At 46.3% G+C, this 24,997-nt stretch overlaps 1 protein-coding gene and 1 pseudogene across 1 annotated transcript in view; both read left to right on the top strand.

Moving 5' to 3' along the window:
• LOC120918643 (alpha-1-syntrophin-like) overlaps positions 1 to 24,997 on the top strand; it is an 83,175-nt gene that overhangs the window by 34,445 nt on the left and 23,733 nt on the right. Inside the window, exon 2 of the mRNA XM_040330332.1 lies at positions 10,426 to 10,611. Coding sequence (XP_040186266.1) covers positions 10,426 to 10,611 — 186 coding nt within the window. The remainder of the gene's footprint in view (positions 1 to 10,425; positions 10,612 to 24,997) is intronic.
• On the top strand, positions 24,851 to 24,956 carry LOC120919674 (annotated as a pseudogene).

The following is a 24,997-nucleotide window of genomic DNA, read 5'->3' as shown; positions in this document are numbered from 1 at the left end:
GGCGATCAGCGATTTTTTTTTCGTGACTGCGACATTATGGCGGACACTTCGGACAATTTTGACGCATTTTTGTGACCATTGTCATTTTCACAGCAAAAAATGCATTTAAATTGCATTGTTTATTGTGAAAATGACAGTTGCAGTTTGGGAGTTAACCACAGGGGGCGCTGAAGAAGTTATGCTTCACCTAGTGTGTGTTTACAACTGTAGGGGGGTGTGGCTGTAGGTCTGACGTCATCGATCGAGTCTCCCTATAAAAGGGATGACACGATCGATGCAGCCGCCACAGTGAAGCACGGGGAAGCCGTGTTTACATACAGCTCTCCCCGTTCTTCAGCTCCGGGGAGCGATCGCGAGGGGGTGTCTAGAAATGAATAGCCGCGCCCTCATCCCGGATCGCTCCCTGAGGCTTACCGACCGTCGCATGTAACGGGGGGGGGGGGGGTCCCGATTAGACCCGCGGAAAGGCAGCGACGTGCCGGCACGTCGTTCTGCCTGTCCGTGCCATTTTGCCGACGTATATGTACATGCGGCGGTCGTTAAGCGGTTAAGTACCCAATAATACATACCTGAGCCTGATGATCCAGCAATGTGCATGAGAGCGGCTGCTCTCCCGGGTCTCTGCTTCCTCATTGGCTGAGACCGAGCAGAGGAAGCTCACAGCCAGTGAGCCAATAAGGAGAGAGGCGAGCATGTACGAGTGTTCCCATAGCAAGTAGCTTGCTATGGGGGCCCTTGGAAAAGAGGGGGAGCCAGGAGTGCTGGCGGGGGTCCCAATAAGAAGATGCTTGGGGCTGCTCTGTGCAAAACAGAGCAGGTGAGTGTAACGTGTTTTTTATGTTTCAAAATTTTTTTTTTTAACCTTTTAATATCACTTTAGGCTAGGTTCACACCTGTGCGGCCACGTAGGCTGCGGTTTGCGTGGGCACAAGAGTTCTATTAATTTGTATCCGTCATCCGTCTGTATGTTCCATCGGGCAATTGTCGGAATTTCCACGGACAAATGTTGGCTGTGTATGCTCTCAAACTTTCCGACAACAAATATGTTCCGTCGGATCATCCGATCATGTGTACACAAGTCCATCAGACTAAAATCCAAAGTACAAACACGCATGCTCAGAACTAATGCTAAACATCAGACAACAATAGCAGAAGTTGCCCAAAGGGGGGCGGTAAAGAGCTGAAAAACCACATGATTTGGTGAATGTTGGCTGAAAATGTTCTGCCGTGTGTATGCAGAACAAGTTCACGGCCAATGGCCATTCGGACAACATTTTTATTTTTTATGTCACAATGTACAGTATAAGATTTCCTATCATCTGTGCCCAGTCTTGCCACACAGAGTTAATACAGATCTGAGCAATCCTCTTTTATTGTTCAGTGAAATAAAACGGACTTACAGAGAAAAACCTTAGTCCGTTCCGCCCCCTTGCTGTGAGTGACAGGTTATTTACATATTTCATGCACTAGCCTGAGACAGGCATTATTTTTTAATTCTCACCCCCACTCCAAGTCATGTGGTTACTTTTCTGGATTTTGACTGGATGTTAGTGATCATAGCAGAATTTAGTGTAAGGAATACATGAAAAAAATGCATGTTGACAAGGGGAGTGTAGAGGAGGGCGGGGAGTCTACTGACATCAGAACTCCACCCACCGAGCTCCAGACAACAGACCCACCCACAGAATCTGCAGTTTTTCGGGTCTCATAACAGACAGAGGGGAGACATTTGACAGGTAAGGATACATGCAGGAGGCATCTATATCCTTATAGATCAGCACTATGGCAGTAGTTTAGAAAGGATGAGAGTGAGTTTACATCCACTTTAAGCCTCATACACACGGTCTGACTTTTTGACAACAAACTTCTAAATTCCCAGGACTTTAAAAAAAATCCGACCGTGTGTACGCTCCATCGACAAACTTTTTCGATTTTCATCGGACACATGTTCGCTCTGCAAACGGACAAACTTTTCAGCAACAAAAGTCCTATGGTGCAAATTCCTATCGTGTGTACAGAAGTCCATCGGACTTTAGTCCAAAGTACAAACACGAATGCTCAGAACCAATCTTAAAATCAACCAACAATAGCAGAAGTTGATCAAAGGGTGGCGGTAAAGAGCAGAAAAAAGCAGAAAAAAACAGGTGATTTGGTGAAAGTTGGCTGAAAAAGTCCTGCCGTGAGTATGCATACCAAGTTCACGGCCAACGCCCTTTGGACAAAAATCCACGGAAAAGTTTGTTTGAAGTCCGATCGTGTGTATGAGGCTTTAGGTAGATCCGTAAACCCAGGCTATCATTGTCCAGTAGATACTGTTAAGGCTCATACACACAGTCGCACATCCAACAAACTTTCCCTTGGATTTTTGTCTTAATTGATTTGTCCGGTCACACCCATAGCGCACACACGGTCAGACTTTTCTGCAAACTTTTCTAAAAATTACCCAACATCACATGGTTTTTCTGCTCTTTACCGCCACCCTTTGGTTAACTTCTGCTATTGTTGGTTGATTTTAACATTGGTTCTGAGCATGCGTATTTGCGCTTTGTCCAAAAGTTGGTTGGCTTGCTGTACGCACAGTCAGACAAGGCACCATCGGACTTTTGTTGCCGAAAAGTTGGTCCGTTTGCAGACCCAACTTTTCGTCGGATGAAACCCGAAAAAGTTGGTCCGATGGAGCGTACACACGGTCACACAAATTAGAAAAGTTGACGATTTTGAAGTTGGTTGGCAAAAAGTGTGACCGTGTGTGTGGGGCTTTATAGATGTTGAAGGGGGATTATTTGGTCGTCAAATTGTGTTGGCTGCTTGTGGTTGTACTTTTACTATTTGTGGATCAATGAAATACATGGGACTCTCATCGTGGATGTTTAGCATTCCTTTGGTTTTAATATACAACCCTACCCGAGCCTGGTGACATTGGGAAGACCCGTGCTTTGTGGAGAACAAAGGCCACTTTAGGCCCAACTGTGCTCTGTGTTTGGTGGTTTGAATAAACATTTGTGATAGTTGGGCATCTTATATGGCCCAGGAGCTGTACCAGTCATATACCCGTCATGTCCAATCTGTCAGGCGGTCCCAGCGCACACTCAGAACCTGCTGTAGGGATTATCTCTCTCAGCTGGCTTGGGAATTCTTTGGAATCCTCTGAGGACAGTTGAAGTTTGTGGTCAGACAAAGTCATGTCTACTCCAACTTGTTACTCTTGCTTTCTTCACAGCCCTACATAATTCAAAATATGATGACAATGGCGATGGATGTTCCTTGCTAAAAAAAGAGACTATACTTGGATTGCGAGCATAATTCATTCCAGAAGCATGCTTGTAATCCAAAGCACTTGTATATCAAAGCACATTTTCCCATAAGAAATAATGGAAACTCAGATGATTAGTTTCACAAACATTTATTCATAAATCCTTCAGTTTATAGTCCATATAAAAAGATTATAGCAATGTGAAGGTTGTGTAACCATAAAATGTCCATCTACAAATGGAAGCCTCCACAAGGGGATTAGAAGAAAAATCCAGCAGGAGCTTCAGAGTATAAAAGAGAAGAGAGGCGCCTCTAATGCCGCGTACACACGATCATTTTTCAGCATGAAAGAAAACGTTGTTTCTCCAGCATGTCTAAAAAACAACGTTTTCCCAACTTCATCATTAAAACGACTTTGCCCACACACCATCGTTTTAAAAAAATGATATAGCAAAGCGCGGTGACGTACAACACTTTAAAGGGGAAGTTCCATTCGCCTTTGGGCTGCTTTAGCTGATTCCTTGTTAGTAAAAGACGATTTGCGCTTTTCTGTCTGTTACAGCGTGATGAATGTGCTTACTCCATTATGAACGGTAGTTTTACCAGAAGGAGCGCTCCCGTCTCATAACTTGCTTCTGAGCATGCGCGGGTTTTTTTTGTCGTTTTAGCCCACACACGATCATTTTTTACAACCCGAAAAACTACATCGTTTAAAACGACGTTAAAAAATGCAGCATGTTCGAATTTTTTTTTTGTCGTTTTTCAGAACCCGAAAAATTATGTGAAGCCCACACACGATCGTTTTAAATGACGTTTTTGAAAAACGTTTTTTTCATGCTGAAAAATTATCGTGTGTACGCGGCATAAGTGGCACAATATGTTGCCACAGCAACTGAATGCAGGACTCAGCCATGCCCTCCGACGCCCGCATCACTGGATTTGATTGACAGCAACGAGAGCCAATGGCTGCGTTGCTATCAATCTACCTAATCAAGAGCCGAGAACCCTGGGCCAGGGCTCAGGTAAGTAAAACGGGGAAGCTGGGGGGCCGGTGACTGACAGAAGTTTTTTTACCTTAAAGCGGAGGTCTATCCAAATTTTTTTTTTAAAAGCAAATATAAGCCAGCAAATACTGCAGCTGCTGACTTTTAAAAAAATGGACACTTACCTGTCCAGCGCAACCATGATGTCGGCAGACGAGGCTGTTCTTATAGGCGACGGGAGGGGACGTCCCCTCCTCCCGCCGCAATCCGTAGACGTCCCCCCCTCCCACCGCCATATGGTGCTTCTCCGGGCTCTCCCGTGTCATCGGGGGCCCGGAGAACGAATCGGCTGGCCCAGCTCACAACGATAGAGATTTCCGGTGACCAGATGGTCACCAGTCATCTCTATGACCGTTAGAGGCCCGGGCGCGACGTTATGACGTCACGCTCAGGTACCAAACAAAGCCGCAAATCGTGGCTGTCGGCATGAGATCGGTGAATTTTTTTCCACAATCTCATGCTTTCAAGCCTGGAGGAGAGATGTGGGGTCTTATTGACCCCGCATCTCTCCATTAAGAGGACCTGTCACAGAGATTCCTATTACAAGGGATGTTTACATTCCTTGTAATAGGAATAAAAGTGATAAATAAATAATAATAAAAAGGTGTAAAAAACGAATTAAGTAAAAAATAAAATAATTTAAAACACCCCTGTCCCCAGTAGCTCGCGCCCAGAAGCGAACACACACGTAAGTCCCACCCACATATGTAAACGCCGTTCAAACCACACATGTGAGGTATCGCCACGTGCGTTAACAACTCTAGCACTAGGCTTCCTCTGTAACGCTAAACTGGTAACCTGTAAAAAAATTCAAGCGTTGCCTATGGAGATATTTAAGTACCAAAGTTTGGCGCCATTCCATGAGTGTGCGCAATTTTAAAGCGTGACAAGTTAGGTATCTATTTACTGGGCGTAACATCATCTTTTACATTACACAAAAAAATTGCGCTAACTTTACTGTTTTGTTATTTATTAGTGGGTTTGAATCCCACTGCTGCCAATCTCTTTTAACAAATTCCTATCCACAAGGGCTCAAGCATTTTTTTATCTGCCAAAGGGGATTTTCCATTTAAATATCATGTCAAAGCCATAAGCCAAGTTTTGCGGTTGTGGCATAATCCTGTTGACTTATTAGTGGGCAAATTTGACAGGTGGTGCCACCTGTCAAACTTGGCACGTTGAGATAAATTTGCCACAACATGTGTAGGAGTGCCAAAAATTCCAATTGACTAGGGAATAGCTATAATTAAAGTGCATGCCAATACCCACTTATGCTGGAGAAGTGTATCCAAGAGATACTACTGTGCCAAAAAAAGGAAAAAAAAGAAAAATACATGGATATGACACCTACAATGGCTAATTATAAACATATGGAAAATATTAGTTCCAGTGTAAATAACCCAGTGTACCCCTTTCCCTCCCTACTATCCGCCTATATACACCCCCTATCCCCTCTCCCGACCTCCCTACTAGTGGCTTAATGCCTTTTATATATTGTCTGCTGTGGCATAATCTCCGATAAGGACTCTCATATTTACCTACTGGCACATGATCGTTTTTCGGCATGAAAAAAACAACGTTTAAAAAAAATGTAATTTAACCACTTAAGGACCGCCTCCTGCACATATACGTCGGCAGAATGGCACGGCTGGGCACATGTACGTACAGGTACGTCCTGTACTAGTACCCAGCCGTGGGTCGCGCGCTCCCGCGACCCGGTCCGAAGCTCAGTGACCGGGCCCCGCGGACCCGATCGCCGCTGGAGTCCCGCGATCGGTCCCCGGAGCTGAAGAACGGGGAGAGCTGTGTGTAAACACGGCTTCCCCGTTCTTCACTGTGGCGTCTGCATCAATCGTGTCATCCCTGTTATAGGGGGACACAATCGATGACGTCAGACCTACAGCCACACCCCCCTACAGTTGTAAACACACTTCAGGTCTAACATAACCCCATCAGCGCCCCCTTGTGGTTAACTCCCAAACTGCAACTGTCATTTTCACAATAAACAATGCATTTTAAATGCATTTTTTTGCTGTGAAAATGACAATGGTCCCAAAAATGTGTCAAAATTGTCCGAAGTGTCCGCCATAATGTCGCAGTCACGAAAAAAATCGCTGATCGCCGCCTTTAGTAGTAAAAAAAATGATTTTTAATAAAAATGCAGTAAAACTATCCCCTATTTTGTAAAAGCTATAAATGTTGCGCAAACCAACCGATAAATGCTTATTGCGATTTTATTTACCAGAAATAGGTAGAAGAATACGTATCTGCCTAAACTGAGGAAAAACATTTTTTTTTATTTATTTTTGGGGGGATATTTATTATAGCAAAAAGTAAAAAATATTGCATTTTTTTAAAAATTGTCGCTCTATTTTTGTTTATAGCGCAAAAAATAAAACCGCAGAGGTGATCAAATACCACCAAAAGAAAGCTCTATTTGTGGGGAAAAAAGGACGCCAATTTTGTTTGGGAGCCACGTCGCACGACCGCGCAATTGGCAGTTAAAGCGACGCAGTGCCGATTCGCAAAAAGGGGCAAGGTCGTTTAGCTGCATTTTGGTCCGGGTCTTAAGTGGTTAAAACGATCGTGTGTGGGCTTCACATCATTTTTCGGGTTCTGAAAAACGACAAAAAAAAAATTCGAACATGCTGCATTTTTTAACGACGTTTTAAACGATGTCGTTTTTGGGGTTGTAAAAAATGATCATGTGTGGGCTAAAACGGCGTAAAAAAAAACTGCGCATGCTCAGAAGCAAGTTATGAGACGGGAGCGCTCGTTCTGGTAAAACTACCGTTCGTAATGGAGTAAGCACATTCATCACGCTGTAACAGACTGAAAAGTGTGAATCGTCTTTTACTAATACGGAATCAGCTAAAGCAGCCCCAAGGATGGCGTCATTTTTAAATGACTGTGTGTGGGCAATGTCGTTTTAATGATGAAGGTGGAAAAAACTAAGTTTTTTCTAGAGGCTGAAAACATCATTTTTTTACATGCCGAAAATCGATCGTGTGTACGCGGCATAATGCCCCGTACACACGATTGGATTTTCCGCCGAAATTCCACTCAAACTTGGCTTGCCTACACACGGTCACACAAAAGTTCCGTCAAGTACAACACTACGACGAGCCGAGAAAATGAAGTTCAATGCTTCCGAGAATGCGCTGAATTGTTTCCGAGCATGCGTCGGAATTGCTACAGACGTTCGGAATTTCCAATTGGAACTTTTTTCATCTGAAAATTTGAGAACCAGCTCTCAAATTTTTGTTGGCGTAAATTCCGACAGAATAAGTCCGATGGAGCATACACACGGTCGGAATCTCCTATTAAAAGCTCACATCGGACTTTTCTTATCAGAAACTCCGACCATGTGTACGGCGCATTAGGCACATGACATCTAATTAAGCATTTCCTGACCAGGCCATTTTTTGTGATACTGCACTGCGTTTTTTTAACTGACAGTTGCGTGGTCGTGCGACGTTGTACCCACACAAATAGATCTTTCTTTTGGTGGTATTTGATCACCGCTGCGTTTTTTTTCTTTTGCGCTATATACAAAAAAATAGCAACAATTTTGAAAAGAAAAACTATATTTTTTTACTTTCGGCTATAAAACACCTCCAATAAAAAAAGTAAATCAAATTTCTAATTTAGGCCAACATGTATTCTGCAAAATATTTTTGGTAAAAAAATTCCAATAAGGGTATATTGATTAGTTTGCCAAAAGTTATAGCGTCTATAATCTATGGGATACATTTTTTTTTTTTTTTTTATTGTTTTAACTAGTAATGGCGGCGATCAGCAATTTTTAGCGGGACTGAGACATTGTGGTGGACAAATCTGACGCTAAGTAACGCTTTTTGGGGACCAGTGACACCAATACAGTGATCAGTGCTAAAAAAAAATGCACTGTCACTGTACTAATGACACTGGCAGGGAAAGGGGTTAACATCAGGGGCGATCAAAGGGTTAAGTTGGCTCGTAGGGGTTGCTCTCTAACTGTGGGGGGAATGCTGTGACTGGAGGAAAAGAGAGATCCATTTTGTCTCCCGGGACCAGTGCGTTTCCCAGAAGACAGCGGGGGTGACGCGATTGGGCGCGACTCTCGCGGCAGTCTTTTCCCAGAAGTGGGTGCAAATACCTGTATTATATAGGTATCTGCACCCCCCTCCCCCCTGAAAGGTGCCAAATGTGACACCGGAGGGGGGAGGGTTCCGAAAAGCGGAGGTTCCCTTTTTGTGTGGACCTCCGCTTTAAAGCTGTTGTATACCCTCTCTGCCCACTTGCACCTACAGGTAAGCCTACATTAAGGCTTACCTGTAGGTGCTTGCAATATCTCATTAACCTACATGGTTAAGGAGATATTTGCAGAAAAGCAGGCACCGATGTCTACGGCACAGGCGCACTGAGCGCGGCAGCTCTTGAATGGGAGCCTGCCGGAAAGTGCCGGAAATGTGCGCATGCGCGGGGATCGTGCTGTTCCGCGCAAATGCGCGGGAGTGACGTCATCGCCGCTCCGGCTAGTCACAGCGCCGGAGCAGAGATACCCGGAAGTCACTCATGGCGGCGACGGAAGACGTGTCTGACGCGGGGGCTTCGATCTAAGGTAAGCAATTGATAATGAGCTAGTATGCTAGTCATATTAGCCCATTATGCCTTTGCCTTGCAGGTTTTTAATTTATTTTTATTTGGGGTATACAACCGCTTTAAAGGGGCAATAAATACCAGGAGTACATTTTGTGCGGAGTTCAGGGGTGCCCTATGCACAGGGTGATGTTTCAGGGATGTGCTATGCAGAGTTCAGAGTTGCTACATACATAATGCAAAGTTTAGGGGTGCGCTGTGAACATACTGCAGAGTTCAGAGATGTTCTACATACATAATGCAGGGTTCAGGTATGTGCTACGTGCAAAGTTCAGGGGTACACTACGCACCAAGTGCAACGTTTAGGGGTTAGGGTTGCCACCTCATCCCTTTAAACCCGAACACATATTAATTACACAGGTTCTGTGGCTGATTAAGGTGGCAATTAAACTCACTTGGTGCCTTATCTGCATTAAATGTGCCTCAGAACCTGTGTAGTTCATATGTGTTCGGGGTTTAAAGGGATGAGGTGGCAACCCTATTAGGGGTGCGCTACGTACCTAGTGCAGGGTTGAGGAGTGAGCTATGCACAGTGTGCAGGGTCCAACTCTTTCACAGGGTGTCCACATCTCACTTGCACCCCTCCTCAGCTCTCACCTTTGCATCACTCTCCCCTTTCCCGCACTTTTTACACATCTTCCTCCACAGCCCTCAGAAGAAGGCTTCTGTGTTTACAAGTGAGCAGGAAGTGGAGGTCAAGAGCAGATTTACACCATGTTATGGATGAAACAAAGCCCTTGCTGGGAAGGACACATCAAATGGCTTTGCAGGCTTTGTGTTTGACACATTTGATTTAGTGGTTTCCTTTCGGGCATCTGAGGGAGGGGTTTTAGGGGGAAGGGGGTTAGGGGTATTCGAATAGCTTGGGTGAGGTAGTCGGAGGTGGGTGGGTGTTGGATGATATAGGTGGATAGTAGGGAGGGGAGGGAAGGAGGGGAAGGGGTACACCTGGTTATTTACACAGGAACTAATATTTTTTGTTTTCAATCATTTTTATTGAAAAAGAGTTTTACAAGTATAAGGTATAAATCACAATAGAATACAATAACATTGAGGTAATGTCAAGCCGTACATCTCCACAAACCTACAAAGATAAAAAAAATATGAAATCACATGTGGTAAACGAAAATCTAAAATGATCAGAGTCCATGGTTGTGGTAAGCCTAACCAGATAACAAAAATCTTACCACCATAGTACATTTCAAATTAAACGATATTTTTCATATGTTTATAATTATCAAAAAAAAAAAAGCATTTTTCTATTAACCATTGTAGATGTCCTATACAGTATGTGTTTTTCGGTACAAGTGCCTCTGGCTGCAATGGTAGGTTTTAGGTGGTCGGTAAAACCACGGATCAACCACCTGTTTTTACTACCCGTTTGCCTTCCATGTACATGAGTCCCAATAAATAAAATGGTCGCTCTGATGTTCTAAGATATCCAAAGTTAGCACCATAATCTACAATTTATTTGTTGGTGTCTTCGCAGGCGGAAGAGAAAACAAGATGCCTATCCTCATCTCCAAGATTTTCAAGGGATTGGCTGCGGACCTAACAGGTGCTCTTTATGTGGGTGACGCCATCTTGTCCGTTAATGGGGCAGACTTAAGCGAAGCCACCCATGATGATGCCGTGCAAGCTCTGAAGAAGACTGGCAAAGAGGTGGTGCTGGAAGGTAAGGCTCATGTTTTGGTCTTTTGCCCGGACAAGCCAAGGACAAGGCATTCTGACTAATGGGGATTTGTGATAGAGGAGGAGTGATAAGGAGAGGATGAACTCACTGGAATGACATGGAAAGGTGGTGACAACAGTCGGATATAGGACTGAAAGAATTGGTGCTGTAGGCTGTTTTGGTTGTAGCTTCTCTCTCCCCCACCGTTAGGTTAGGCCGGGGCCAGGAATTCTGATGATTCCCTCACAGCTGTTAAGAGGGACTTGCACATTCCTGGGATGCTGGGAGTGGAATGTGGGAGGCTTAGAACATGAACTGACAGTACGGCCTAGAGTAAGGAGAACAAATATTAAATCTGATGCCAATGTCTGTACAAGCTGTAAATATCGTCTGAAGATTATTTTTATTTAAAAAAAAAAAAAAACATATGTAAGGTACAATCAGTTATAGTAACCCATTCACTGAAGTCATAGGCGTTACAGGTGAGTTCTGGCTTTCACGGGATTTACATTTCACTTTTCCTGTCTGACTTATTCTAGGCAACAAGTGAAGTTAGACAGTCAGTTACTCACACGGTCCTACATACCTCAGCTTAGCTAAAATCAGAAAGTACCCTCAGTTTACCTTAACCCCGTGCCACTGCCCATGGGTGTTAGTGCCGGGAGGCGAAGTCAGAATCCCAATGGCTTAGTTCAGACGGGTGTTGACACCTGTTCTGCATGCAGGCCGCGTTTGTTATTGTGCCTGCACCCACCCCAGGCTCCACTAAGGCAACCTGTAGAGGTGGATGCAGAGGTGTTAGTGACGGGAGGCGAAGTCGGCATCCCAATGGCTTAGTTCAGATGGGTGTTGACACCTGTTCTGCGTGCATGCCGCGTTTGTTATTGTGCCTGCACCCACCCCAGGCTCCACTAAGGCAACCTGTAGAGGTGGATGCAGAGACTGGAAAGACCTAGCCAGACATAGCTGCATGTCCCCACAAGCATATCTTCGTCTCCCTCCTATGAGCGACACAGCAAAGTCACTGGTGTGTTATAAGGCAAGATTTTCTTGGAAACTGCAAAATGCGGCATTCACAAAATGCTGGATAGCCAAGTCACCTTTTTTTCCCCCTTTTTTTTTTATCTCTTCTTTTCAGGGTCACAGGCCCGGATTCCAGGTGTGGGCCCTAAATAAGGATCGTTGGACTGTGTGCCCAAAGGTAGCTGAGGTAGTTTCCATCCTATGTGCTTGCAGCAGCAGTGTATGAGGAAGTAGGGTGCTTAAAGTTTATCAGGAGACATGAAGGAGGGTCAAAGGTATTATGAGACATTGGGGGTTGAGGTGGGCCCTGTCAGGTGGGCTGCATGGGGCCTGGAGTAGGAAGGGAGCTCTGCCAGGTAGGCTGTATGGGGCACAGAGTAGGAAGGGAGCTGCCAAATAGGTTAGTAGATTGCCCATAGTAGGGTGGAGCTTTATCAGGTAGGCTGTGTGAGTCCTGAAGTGGGGTGGGAGCTTTGTCATGTAGGCTGTATGGGGCCCGGAGTGACCTCTGTCAGTTAGGTTGCCCAGAGTAGGGTGGAAGCTCTGTCAGGTAGTCTGTATGGGGCCCGGAGTAGGGTGGGAGCTCTGTCAGGTTGGCTGTATGAGGCTGGGTGGGGAGGGAGCTCTGTCAGGTAGGCTGTATAAGGCTCGGAGTGGGGAGGAAACTCTGCCAGGTAGGCAGTATGGGGCCCAGGGTAGGGTGGGGGCTCTGTCAGGTAGACTGTATGGGGCCCAGAGTGGGGAGGGAGCTTTGCCAGATAGGCTGTATGAGGCCAGAATGGAGAGGGAGTTCTGTCAGGTAGGCATTATGGGGTCCAGAGTGTGGTGGGAGCTCTGTCAGGTAGGCTGTATGGGTCCCAGAATGGGGAGGAAGCTCTGTCAGGTAGGCTGTATGGGGCCCAGAGTGGGGTGGGAGCTCTGCCATTTAGACTGTATGGGGCGCAGTGTGTGTGTGTGTGGGGGGGGGGGGGCGGCTTTTTCAGGTAGGCTGTGTGGGGCCCGGAGTGGAGAGGGAGTTCTGTCAGATAGGCTGTATGGGGCCAGGAGTGAGGTGGGAGCTCTGTCAGGTAGGATGTGTGGGACACGGAGGGAGCTCTGTCATGTAGGCTGTATGGGGCCTGGACTGGAGAGGGAGCTCTGTCAGGTAGGATGTATGAGGCCCGAAGTGGGGGGGGGGGGCTCTGTCAGGTTGGCTGTATGGGGCACAGAGTGGGGAGGAGCTATGTCAGGTAGGCTGTATGGGGCCTGGAGGAGGGTGGGAACTGTCAGGTAGGATATGTGGGACATGGAGTGGGGGGAGCTCTTTCAGGTAGGATGTATGGGGCATGGAGTGGGGTAGGAGCTCTGTCAGGTAGGATGTATGGGGCACGGAGTGGGGCGGGAGCTCTGTCAGGTAGGATATAGGGGGCATGGAGTTGGGTGGGAGCTTTGTCAGGTAGGATATAGGGGGCATGGAGTTGGGTGGGAGCTCTGTCAGGTAGGATATAGGGGGCATGGAGTTGGGTGGGAGCTCTGTCAGGTAGGATGTATGGGGTCCAGAGTGGGGGGGGGCTCTGTCAGGTTGGCTCTATGGGGCCTGGACTGGGGTGGGAGCTATGTCATGTAGGCTGTATGAGGTCCGGAGTGGAGCGGGGGTTCTGTCAGGTAGGATGTATGAGGCCTGGAGTGGGGTGGGAGCTCTGTCAGGTAGGATGTATGGGGCACGGAGTGGGATGGGAACTCTGTCTGGTAGGATGTAGGGGGCACGGAGTGGGATGGGAACTCTGTCCGGTAGGATGTAGGGGGCACAGAGTGGGGCGGGAGCTCTGTCAGGTAGGATGTATGGGGCACGGAGTGGGGTGGGAGCTCTGTCAGGTAGGATGTAGGGGGCATGGAGTGGGGTGGGAGCTCTGTCAGGTAGGATGTAGTGGGCACGGAGTGGGGCGGGAGCTCTGTCAGGTAGGATGGAGTGGGGCGGGAGCTCTGTCAGGTAGGATGTATGGGGCACGGAGTGGGGTGGGAGCTCTGTCAGGTAGGATGTAGGGGGCATGGAGTGGTGTGGGAGCTCTGTCAGGTAGGATGTAGTGGGCACGGAGTGGGGCGGGAGCTCTGTCAGGTAGGATGTAGTGGGCACGGAGTGGGGCGGGAGCTCTGTTAGGTTAGCTCTATGGGGCCTGGACTGGGTTGGAGCTCTGTCATGTAGGCTGTGTAGGGTCCGGAGTGGAGCGGGGGCCCTGTCAGGTAGGATTTATGGGGTCCGGAGTGGGGCAGGAGCTCTGTCAGGTAGGCTGTACAAATCACTATACATCTTGTAATGAACATGGGACTTTTGGTATTTTCACATGAGCATGGACCAGGGGATTTTGTGTTCAGGGGGAAAGGTCAGCTTTATGGTGACATGAGTCGTGCACCAGCAACCCTCCCTCATTTATCTCCGAGGTGCAGACAGTGCAGGTAATAGGAGTTCATCGCGCAGTCAGCGCTTACGACAGCCATTACTGCACTTAGTTTTAATCAGGAAATGTCAATTACATCAAATCGATGGGGAAGAGCTGAAGCGTGCTGTTGTGTGCTGGCTATAATACTTCATCCTGACAGTCATATAGGACAGATTTTTTGTTTGATCTGAAGGATTATTCATATTGCTGAGTTCCTTCTCTGCATGTCATTATCAGGAGGGAGCTGTAAGGCTGAAAAAAGTGGTGCGAAAAATGTGAAATATGCAGCAAAAACTAAAATGAGTCTGCAAGATTTTGTAGTTGTTCCTTGCAACTTCTCTCTATTGGAAATAATTGGGTTGATTTACTAAAGGAGCAGTGTGTTCATTTTACAAAGTGAATTAGCTTAGTGGATGAGATGATTGGATGCAGCTGCTGTTCAGTTTTTTCAATCAAAGGATGTCGGGTGGGAGGGAGCCAACAGGGTGACCCGCTAAGCAAATTTCCCAATGAACTAGCCGGAATTCGCTCGGTGTATGGCCTGCTTAACTGCTTCTTGCCCAGGCCATTACAAAAGGACGCCCGATCGGGAGCCTATTGTTTTGGGTGGAAGTGATATGACGTCCTTCGTAAAACGCGGCGAAGCACAGGCCGCAGGGGCTGCGCTTGAGCGCCATCTGTCATCCGCTGTACTGACCCGCTGCCAGTACCATGTGATCACTGTGATCAATCGCAGCAGATCACATGACAAATGTCAACAATAAATGGCTTTGGTTCATGCCATTCATTGTGTACTCTTGTACTGATCTCTATGATTGGTCACAGTAATTACTAGACATGTGCAGACTGGAATATTTCGTTTCGTTTTTTCGTTTTCGTTTGGAAAATAAATTTATTTAGTTACTCCCGAAAATCGTTTTGATTTATTTCGTTTTTGTTGGGGAATAGCTTTCGTCCGAAAATCAAATAATACTTGGTTTCTGTCGAATGGGCAAAAGAATATTCGCCGGAACGTCAAATCTTTTTGGTTTCTGTAGAATGGTCAAACGTATATTCGATGGAACGTCGAATCTTTACGTCGAATCGTACATTTCCGTTTGAATATTCCGCCTACAAGAATTCGAATGTTGTATGACTAGTAATAATGTCGAATCTATTCTCTATAATGTCAAATCTATTTTCTCATAAATCGAAATCTATTCTCTGTAATGTCGAATCTATTATTTCTATAGTGTCTAATCTTTTTTCTACAATGTCGAATCTTTTCTCTTTGATGTCGAATCTTTTCCCTATAATGTCGAATCTCTCTATATCGAATTTTTACCGCAACGAAAACGAAAATAAAGCATTTTTTATGTCGGATCTTTCGGTTTTCGTTTCTTCCACTTTCGTTATCGTTTGTTAAAACGATAACGAAAAAAACAGATTTTCGGACGAAAATGTATTCTAACGAAAACGAATGCACATGTCTAGTAATCACACAGTACAGACAGATACCCGATCACAGCCCATGTGTACAATGTGAATAGCTGTGGCCAATCACAGCTAATCACAACAATACACACTGAATGAATCTGTAAAATTCTGTAAAAATGCTTGTTTATTACAGTGAAATTCACCGCTATAAGTAAATAGTTTGTTAAAAAAAAATCCTGATCACCTTTTCAGAGTTGTTTAGTGTTATTTTGGTAACACTGTATTGCTCTGGTCACAGTATGTAATAAAAAATGTAAAAAATAAATAAGATAAAGAAAGTTGAAGGGCACTAGTGACAGTATGTAAACAATAAAACAATTGTGACAACAAAAATTACAACATTAAAAAACTCACCAAGCCTCTTACTAAATACCTTGGACTGTCTACTTTCCGAAAAGGGGGTCTTTTGGGGGATATTTGTACTGTCCTGACATTTCAGGGCCTCAAGAAATTTGCAGGGAGAAGAAGCAGCCAGAACTATGTTCACAGTACAAAGAGTTCTGTGTCTTTGTAAACACAGAACTCTGTGTGTGATTGGCCACAGCTGATCAGATGACTTCAGCCAAAATAATTGGCTGATATCAGCTGCCAAACTCATGCTGTGTCCAATCACAGCACCGGTCGGCAAGAGGTGGCGCATGCATGCCCCAAACCCGGTAGCAAGCTGGCCAGGTACAGCTACATTTTCCTGTCTGCCTGCGCCACCTGCCCCCAGGTAATAAAAAAACGGAAAACAAATGTAGCCATCACATTTTTATATTGGTAAACTGGGTTCAATACCACTTAAAATAGATGGCTTAGGTAAGTCCTCACCTTGTATATAACAGTTAGTAAATTGCACAGCATTTGCAACATGTGTGGCCAGCTTAACCGCTTCCGGACTGCCCCACGTACGAAATCATGTACCTGTATGTGCTTTCATTCGCCGTGTCTGGGGCGCGCGTACCCCTGACCCACTCCCGCTGTGATTGAACCAATCAGCGGGTCAAGCGGAGCCATTAAACGTTCCCAAGGCAGACAGAATGGTGGTCTGCCTATGTAAACAAGGCAGATCTCCGTTCTGTCAGAGGGGAAGAGGGAGATCTTGTGTTTCTGCTAAGCAGGAACACAGATCTGTCTTCCCCCAGTTAAAGCATCCCCTGCCACAGTTAGCAAGCATTCTCGGAGAACACGTTTAACCCTTCGATCGCCCCTGATGTTAACCCCTTTCCTGCCAGTGTCATTAGTACAGTGACAGTGCATTTTTTTAAGCACTGATCACTGTATTGGTGTCACTGCAGTCCTGCTTAAAATCACTGATCGTCACTATTACTAGTAAAAAAAATCCATAATTATATCCCATTGTTTGTAGACCCTAATAGGCCTAAATTGATGAAGACATTTTTATTTTTTATTATTATTGGGCGTGTTTTATAGCAGAAAGTAAAAAAATATTGTTTTCTTTTCAAAATTGTTAGTTTTTTTGTTTATAGTGCAAAAAATAAAAACCGCAGAGGTGATGAAATCACCAACGAAAGAATGCTCTATTTGTGTGAGAAAAAAAAAGATCAATTTTATTTGGGTACAGCGTCTCACGAGCGCGCAATTGTCAGTTAAAATAACGCAGTGCCGGATTGCGCAAAGATTGTATTGTATGTGGCAAGTTTTGAAAGAGATTGTACAGAGGATGTAGAATCAGATTAAAAGGTGACCAGTTTAAAGGAGATTGTATAGTAATTGTACGGCAGATTGTAATGTGTGTGGCCGGTCTCCCCCTGTCCTAGGGCAGCAGATGCTTAGTGCTGGTGATGATTACAGTACAGTCATCCATTACTCAGAGTCAGATGTGTGTGGGAGATTGGAAGAGCTGACACTTCTGCCCAGTGAACTGTGAATCGCTTACTGACCCGACTGCACTTGGAAGAGTCCAAAGAATTCCACTGCTGCCAGAAGCCAAGATTTAACTCTTTGGTAGATTTGCCTTAAGCCTCGTACACACTATGGGCCAGATTCAGCATTGAATTACGCCGGCGTATCTATAGATACGCCGCGTAAATTCAAATCTGCGCCGGGTATCTTTTTTCTGTATTCAGAAAGCAAGATACGCCGACATTAGCCTAAGATCCGACTGGCGTAAGTCTCTTACACCGTCGTATATTAGGGTGCATATTTACGCTGGCAGCTAGGTGGCGCTTCCGTCGTTTTCGGTGTAGAATATGCAAATGACCTAGATACGCCGATTCACAAATTTACGTACGCCCGGCGCTATTTTTTTACGTCGTTTACATTAGGCTTTTTTGGCGTAAGGTTACTCCTGCCATTAGGAGGCGCACGCAATGTTAAGTATGGCCGCGTTCCCGCGTTGAAATTTGAATTTTTTGGACTTTGTGCACTGGTCCAAATCATTTGGTGGAGGGGGGATTATGGTGTGGGGTTGTTTTTCAGGGGCTGATCTTGGCCCCTTAGTTCCAGTGAAGGGAACTCTTAAGACATCATCATACCAAGACATTTTGAACAATTTCATTCTCCCAACTTTGTGAGAACAGTTTGGGGATGACCCCTTCCTGTTCCAACCTGACTGCACACCAGTGCACAAAGCAAGGTCCATAAAGACATGGATGAGCGAGTTTAGGGTGGAGGAACTTGACTGGCCTGCACAGAGTTCTGACCTCAACCTGATAGAACACCTTAGGGAGACTATGAGTCAGGCCTTCTTGTCCTACATCAGTGCCTGACCTCACAAATACACTTCTGGAAGAATGGTCAAACATTCCCATAGACACACTCCTAAACATTGTGGACAGCCTTCCCAGCCGAGTTGAAGCTGTTATAGCTGCAAAGGGTGAGCCAACTCAATATTGAACCCTACGGACAAAGGGCCAGATCCACAAAGAGCCGCCGTAACTTAAATATTCTGATTTAAGTTACACTGCCGCAAAATTTCTACCTAAGTGCCCGATCCACAAAGCACTTACCTAGAAATTTTCGGCTGTGTAACTTAAATCCGTCCGGCGGATAACTTAAAAAAAAATAACAGCGTCGCTGCAAAGAAGGGTCTACTTTTACAAGGTGTAAACAGTTTACACTTTGTAAAAGCAGCCCTAATTTTACACATGCAACTTAATACTTACGGAGAAAAAACGAAGCGTAAAAGCTTTGTGGATCTCCGTAAGTGCTAATTTGCATACCCGAAGCGGCATTTCGACTCGAAATGCCCCCAGCGGCGGATGCGATACTGCATCCTAAGATCCGGCAGTGTAAGTCCCTTACACATGTCGGATCTTCTGCCTAACTATGGAAAACTGATTCTGTGGATCAGTTCCAAAGATAGAAACAGGGATACGACGGCGTATCCCTTTTGAGGATCTGGCCCTAAGACTGGGATACCATTAAAGTTCACGTGCGTGTAAAGGCAGGTGTCCCAATACTTTTGGTAATATACTGTAGATTGTTGGGTCATTTAGTAGTGGATGTCGATTCTTTTTTTAGAGAATAAGGATATTATTTAGTGTCACGTTAACCACTTAAGGACCCCTTCACGCTGATATACGTCAGCAGAATGGCACATCAACGTATAGGTATGTTGTCCTTTAAGCCCTGCCGCGGGGTCGTTGGCGCGCGCCCGCGTCGCGCTCCCGCGACCCAGTCTGAAGCTCCGTGACCGCGGGACTCGCGGACCCGATCACCTCTGGAGTCCCGCGATCGCTCCCCGGAGCTGAAGAACGGGGAGAGCCGTGTGTAAACACGGCTTCCCCGTTCTTCACTGTGGCTCTGTCATCGATCGTGTCATCCCTTTTATAGGGGGACACAATCGATGACGTCACACCTACAGCCACACCCCCCTACAGTTGTAAACACACTTCAGGGAACACATAACCCCAACAGCGCCCCCCTATTGGTTAACTCCCAAACTGCAACTGTCATTTTCACAATAAACAATGGCCCAGATTCAAGAAGCACTTGCGCGGGAGCAAGTGTGATTTGCGCCGCGCAAGTACTGATTTGCTCCCATGCAAATTTGCGGCTGATTCTGTAAACCAGTTAAGCCTGAAATGCGGCCATTTTCCCGTGCACGCAGCCTCGCTGCTCCGGCGCAATTTTCGCGCAATTTTGCGCGGGGTGTAAGTTGCGCCTTCATGGAATTCCCTCAGCGAATATGCAAATTAGGTACTGCCGATGATTCAGAAACATGCGCGTGTGATGCGCATCTTGCGCTGGAAGCGCCCAAGCTTTTTTCCCCGGGCAAACTTGCTCCTGCTAAAAGCAGGGGCAAGTTAGCAAAAGATGGCCAAATGTCATCTGAAGGAGCGCGCAACTTCAGCAGCACCTAGACAGACGAGCTGAACAAGCAGAGCACCCACATTTTCGGGACCTCACATCTGTGCTCCAACATGCCAGGGGCAGCTATGGTTCTTGATATTCTATTGACTGAGCCGACTCGTAGGAGGGCACGGGAGAGGATTTACAGAGGGCGCTACAACCTTTTTCATATGAGTGATAATGAGGTGTATCGCATGTTTCGCTTCAGCCCTGAAGTCATCCTTGAGTTGGTAACAATCCTGCAGGATGACATCAGCAGCCCGACCCATCGGGGACAGGCAGTGCAGCCACTGGTGAAGGTAGTGGCAACCCTTCATTTTTTGGCAAGTGGCTCATTTCAGCGCACAGGTGGAATGGTGGCGGGGATGTCCCAATCCAGCATGAGCAGGTGTGTGCACCAAGTGATCCCTGCAATACTCAGACGCATGGGCACACAATTTATCAAACCAACCACGGCTGACCTGCGGCAGAAGGCAATCAGTGATTTTTATGCAATAGCCAGATTTCCACGCACTGTGGGTGCAATAGATTGTACCCATGTGGCACTACGCCCCCCCCCGGCTCCTCGAGCATATCTACTGCAACAGGAAGCATTGGCATTCGATAAATGTGCAGATGATTGTGGATGCACATGGCCTCATATGGCATGTCCGTGCCAAACACCCAGGGTCAAGCCATGACAGTTTTATTTACCGACACAGCCCCATCCCAACCGAGTTTGACCAGAACATGTATGGAGACAGCTGGCTGATTGGTGAGTGACATGGGTGTCAGGTATGACTGCCCCCCCCCCCATGATGCACACATCACAAGGGGCACATGCACGACTAACATCCTCCTGTCTTTTCCCTTCCAGGTGACTCTGCATATGCCCTGGGACCTCACATGATGACCCCATTTCGTAACCCTCAAACACCAGGAGAGGAAAGATATAACGAAGCCCATGCACGTACCCGTGCGGTGGTGGAGCGCACATTTGGCATCCTTAAATCTCGATTCAGATGTCTGGATAAATCAGGGGGGACCCTGTTGTATTCACCCAACTTTGTGTGCCAAATCGTCGGGGCATGTAGTATTCTCCACAATTTTGCTAAAAAAAGGGGCATGCACATTGAGCTACGCAATGAACTTACCCCCGAACCACACAACCCCCCCCCCCCCCCCAAGAAACACTACCGGATCTTCTGAGGGAAGAGCAATCCGGAATGGTCTTGTGGAACGTCTCTTTGCACATTAAACACACCCTGATCTTGTCACAAGTATAATGAATGTATGCACACCACTGTAGTCCCTAGCACACACCCGACACATGCACCCCAAATTGGATTAGACCCAACAATACCCCATGGTATTAGGGAGCAGCAACGCCGCGTCAAGGCTCCAATTATGTTGCTGTCCATTCATACACCTTTCACATGGCAGAGGGTGACACCCCTTTTCCAGCAGGAGTGCCACCCCCCCCCATTCACACACCAGTCACACTGTAGTATACACTCCTCACCGTGTGTAGGGACTACAAATAAATATAAAAGCTCATATCCTGAGCATATATCAAAAATAAAATAAACTCATATCCTGAGCATATATCCAAAAAATAAATAAATCATATTCTGTGCATAAAATAAATGTAGAAATTATATTATTTTTTTGTTTTTTTCTTTGGGCCAAGGGTGCCCCGGCTCTGGCTCCTCAATCTCCGTGGTGCGGAGGAGGCATGGGGTGGGGATTGAGGGGGGGGGAGGAGCATCAACCCCTACTTCCAGACTCCGCGCAGGTGGTGGCTGCATGCCCTCCATGGCGTTGGCCAGGCGGGCGAGGATGGTGTTGGTCTGGGCCAACATCCTCATTTGGCGGGTGGTGGTATCCCGCTGATGACGGCGGGTAACTCTCCCCTCCTCCCGCACTGCAGCGGTGTTGGCCTGCACAGCAGCGGTATTGGCCTCCACCGCAGCTGCCATCCTGCTTAATAAAGCTGGTGTGGTCTCCTGAGCCACCAAGCAGGTGACTATGGCCTTGGAGTTGCCACTTATTTCCCCCAGGCTCTGTGAGACATGTTTGTCCCGGTCTGCATGCAGGGTGAGGGCATGCTGCACAGAGGTGGAGGTGGATGCCATGCTGTCCGCCAGACGACGAACCTCTCCCACCATGTCCCCTATATGGCGGGTCTGCAGGGCCTGCTCCTCCAGCAGACCGTCACGGAGGCTGGAGGATATATGCCTCGTTTTTGACAGAGCCTTCCTGGGAGGAGAGGCTCGGGCACGGACAGAGGGAGAAGGGGAGGGGTCCACAATGGAGGGGCTTGCCCTGGAGGGGCTTGCCCTGGAGGGGGATGACGTGCTGGGCGGGGGGGTGGTGGGTTGCCCAGGGATGGTGGTATCCTCCTGGAGGGAGCCAGAGTCCTCCTGGATGAGGAAAAAGGAATCCTCCTCCAAAACTACTTCCTCCTCCATACTTGGCCCCGGTAGGATCTCCTCCTGGACCAGCATAGACAGAATGTCCATGAGGCCTGACTGGACCCCTGGCTCTGGTATGGATGGGCTGGGTCGACCCGCAGCCGAAGACGGCCCAGCTTCATCATCATCATCATCACCACCTGTGGATGACACCAAAAGGAAATATTTTGCTGGTGCAACACACTGCTCACATGTTCACTTCTACCCCCTCCCATGATGCACAGCAGATATGAAACAAAAATAATAGTTCCATCTTCACTTCTACCCACAAATATGTTCACTTCTACCCCCTCCCATGATGCACAGCAGATATGAAACAAAAATAATAGTTCCATCTTCACTTCTACCCACAAATATGTTCACTTCTACCCCCTCCCATGATGCACAGCAGATATGAAACAAAAATAACTTACCAGTCCCCAAGTTCCCGACAGTGGAGTCGTACCCTTCAAGTCCCTCCACCTGCTCCTGCACAAAAGTTTGGGCAATAAGCTCCTCCTCTTGATTTAGCCGGATCTTACATCGCGGCCCACCTCCCGTGCCACCGGTATATTTTCTGATAAGAGCCAGTTTATCCCGGACCCTGCGCCTCATATCGTTCAGTTTTTTTTGGATGTCATCCCAGGAACGATGTTCATTACCCAGGGCATTGATGTCCAGGGCTATGGCTTCATAGATAGCCCTCCTTTGGGCAACGGTGGTGTTTGCCCGCTGGGCACCATATAGAACTTCTTTATGTTGCTGGAGTGCAGCAATTAAGATGTCCATCTCCGCAGCCACAAAGTTTGCCTTCCTTTTTTTTGTTCCTTTGGGAGGTGCCATCTCTTCAAAATGGGCTGAATTTCCTTGCTCAGGGGGGGTTGGAAAAAGCAGGATGAAATTCAGCAAAGAACCTGCGCAAGTCTGCTCCTATTTATTTGCTCAGTGCAAGCAGCTGAGCATGATTTGCCCTGAAAGTATGCTAGGCGCAGTTTGACGCATGCGCAGACGGCAGCGCTCTAACTGCGCATGCGCGCGCCCGGCGCAAACCTCTGCTGAGCCGAAAATTCCTCATTTACATAGGGGCACACCCACTTTGACTTGCGCGGCCTTGCGCCCTCAGCTTTGCCTTAAACAGGAGCAAATTAACTGAACAAACGATTCCTGAATCAGGTGGCAATTTGGCAAAATTGCCCCAGCGCAGAGAAATTCAGCTGAGCAGCTCAGGTGTAAGTAATGGGCAAATCTACCTGAATCTGGGCCAATGCATTTTAAATGCATTTTTTGCTGTGAAAATGACAATGGTCCCAAAAATGTGTCAAAATTGTCCGAAGTGTCCGCCATAATGTCGCAGTCACGAAAAAAATCGCTGATCGCCGCCATTAGTAGTAACAAAAAAAATAATTGATAAAAATGCAATAAAACTATCCCCTATTTTGTAAACGCTATAAATTTTGCGCAAACCAACCGATAAACGCTTATTGCGATTTTTTTTTACCAAAAATAGGTAGAAGAATACGTATCGGCCTAAACTGAGTAAAAAAAAATTTTTTATATGTTTTTGGGGGATATTTATTATAGCAAAAAGTAAAAAAATATTGCATTTTTTTCAAAATTGTCGCTCTATTTTTGTTTATAGTGCAAAAAATAAAAACTGCAGAGGTGATCAAATACCACCAAAAGAAAGCTCTATTTGTGGGAAAAAAAGGACGCCAATTTTGTTTGGGAGCCACGTCGCACGACCGCGCAATTGTCAGTTAAAGCGACGCAGTGCCGAATCGCAAAAAGGGGCAAGGTCCTTTAGCTGCATTTTGGTCCGGGTCTTAAGTGGTTAATGCTCCAAAAATAGGTAAATGGGCCTGCTAATAATTATTGCACACAATGTATGTGTATTTCTTGTACCTGGAGGAACAAATCGGGATATTGTATAACACCAACACCATACTGTATGTGTAGTTTTTGAACAGATAGCCTTAGAAATCAATATACAACCTATCCACAGTGCTCAGGTAAGTCCTGTAGAGAAACAGGTGCAAGTTACTTCTGCATTGCAGGTCTCGATCTTTAGCACTCTGAGTTGTTTTTATGAATTATTTTTATGTTCGGTAAGAAAACTGTTCCATTGCTAATTAAAATAGGCTGAAGAAAAGAAGACGTTGACCTTACAAGTGTGGGATGACTTTCCATATAAAAATAGTTGTGAGATGAGTAAGTTATTGTAACCAGATTGCGTGCGTTCTCCACTTCCAGCTGTTGTTTGATCAGTGTCACACCCACAGAGATTCAAAGGCAAATTATATGAGCCCTTGACATGCACCCGGGGGTACCACCAATCTACCGTGAGCTGGCGGCATAGTTGGTCAGGACCCAAACTATAAGGACCCATTGACATTTAAAGTGAAACATCACTCAAAACATAACATTTCTCCCCCTCGTTATTATCTTTTTTATTTACTTTTTTTCTTTTTTATTCTTTCCTGCCACCATTCTCACTAAGAGGAAAAGCAGGGGGGTGGTGGCAAGGAAATGGTTGCTGAGGCTAAACTTAGAGCAACCCACCCAATTAAAAGAAGGACTGTCTCGGTACTGATGAAAAACGCTTCTCAGCCTTTTGGCTAGGATCAGGTGTAGTATCTGTGTTCTTATCAGTTGTCAGAGGACCGCTGAAGCACCTCCATTGGAAGGGTGGATGCAATCCAATGACGTCATTGCACCTGGAAGGATGGTTTCAGCAGGGACTAT

This window comes from Rana temporaria, chromosome 12 (assembly GCF_905171775.1).
Source record: "Rana temporaria chromosome 12, aRanTem1.1, whole genome shotgun sequence".
NCBI classification, from domain to species: Eukaryota; Metazoa; Chordata; class Amphibia; order Anura; family Ranidae; genus Rana; species Rana temporaria.
The sequence above is the reverse complement of the archived record's forward strand: the minus strand, read 5'-3'. Positions and strand labels throughout refer to the sequence as shown.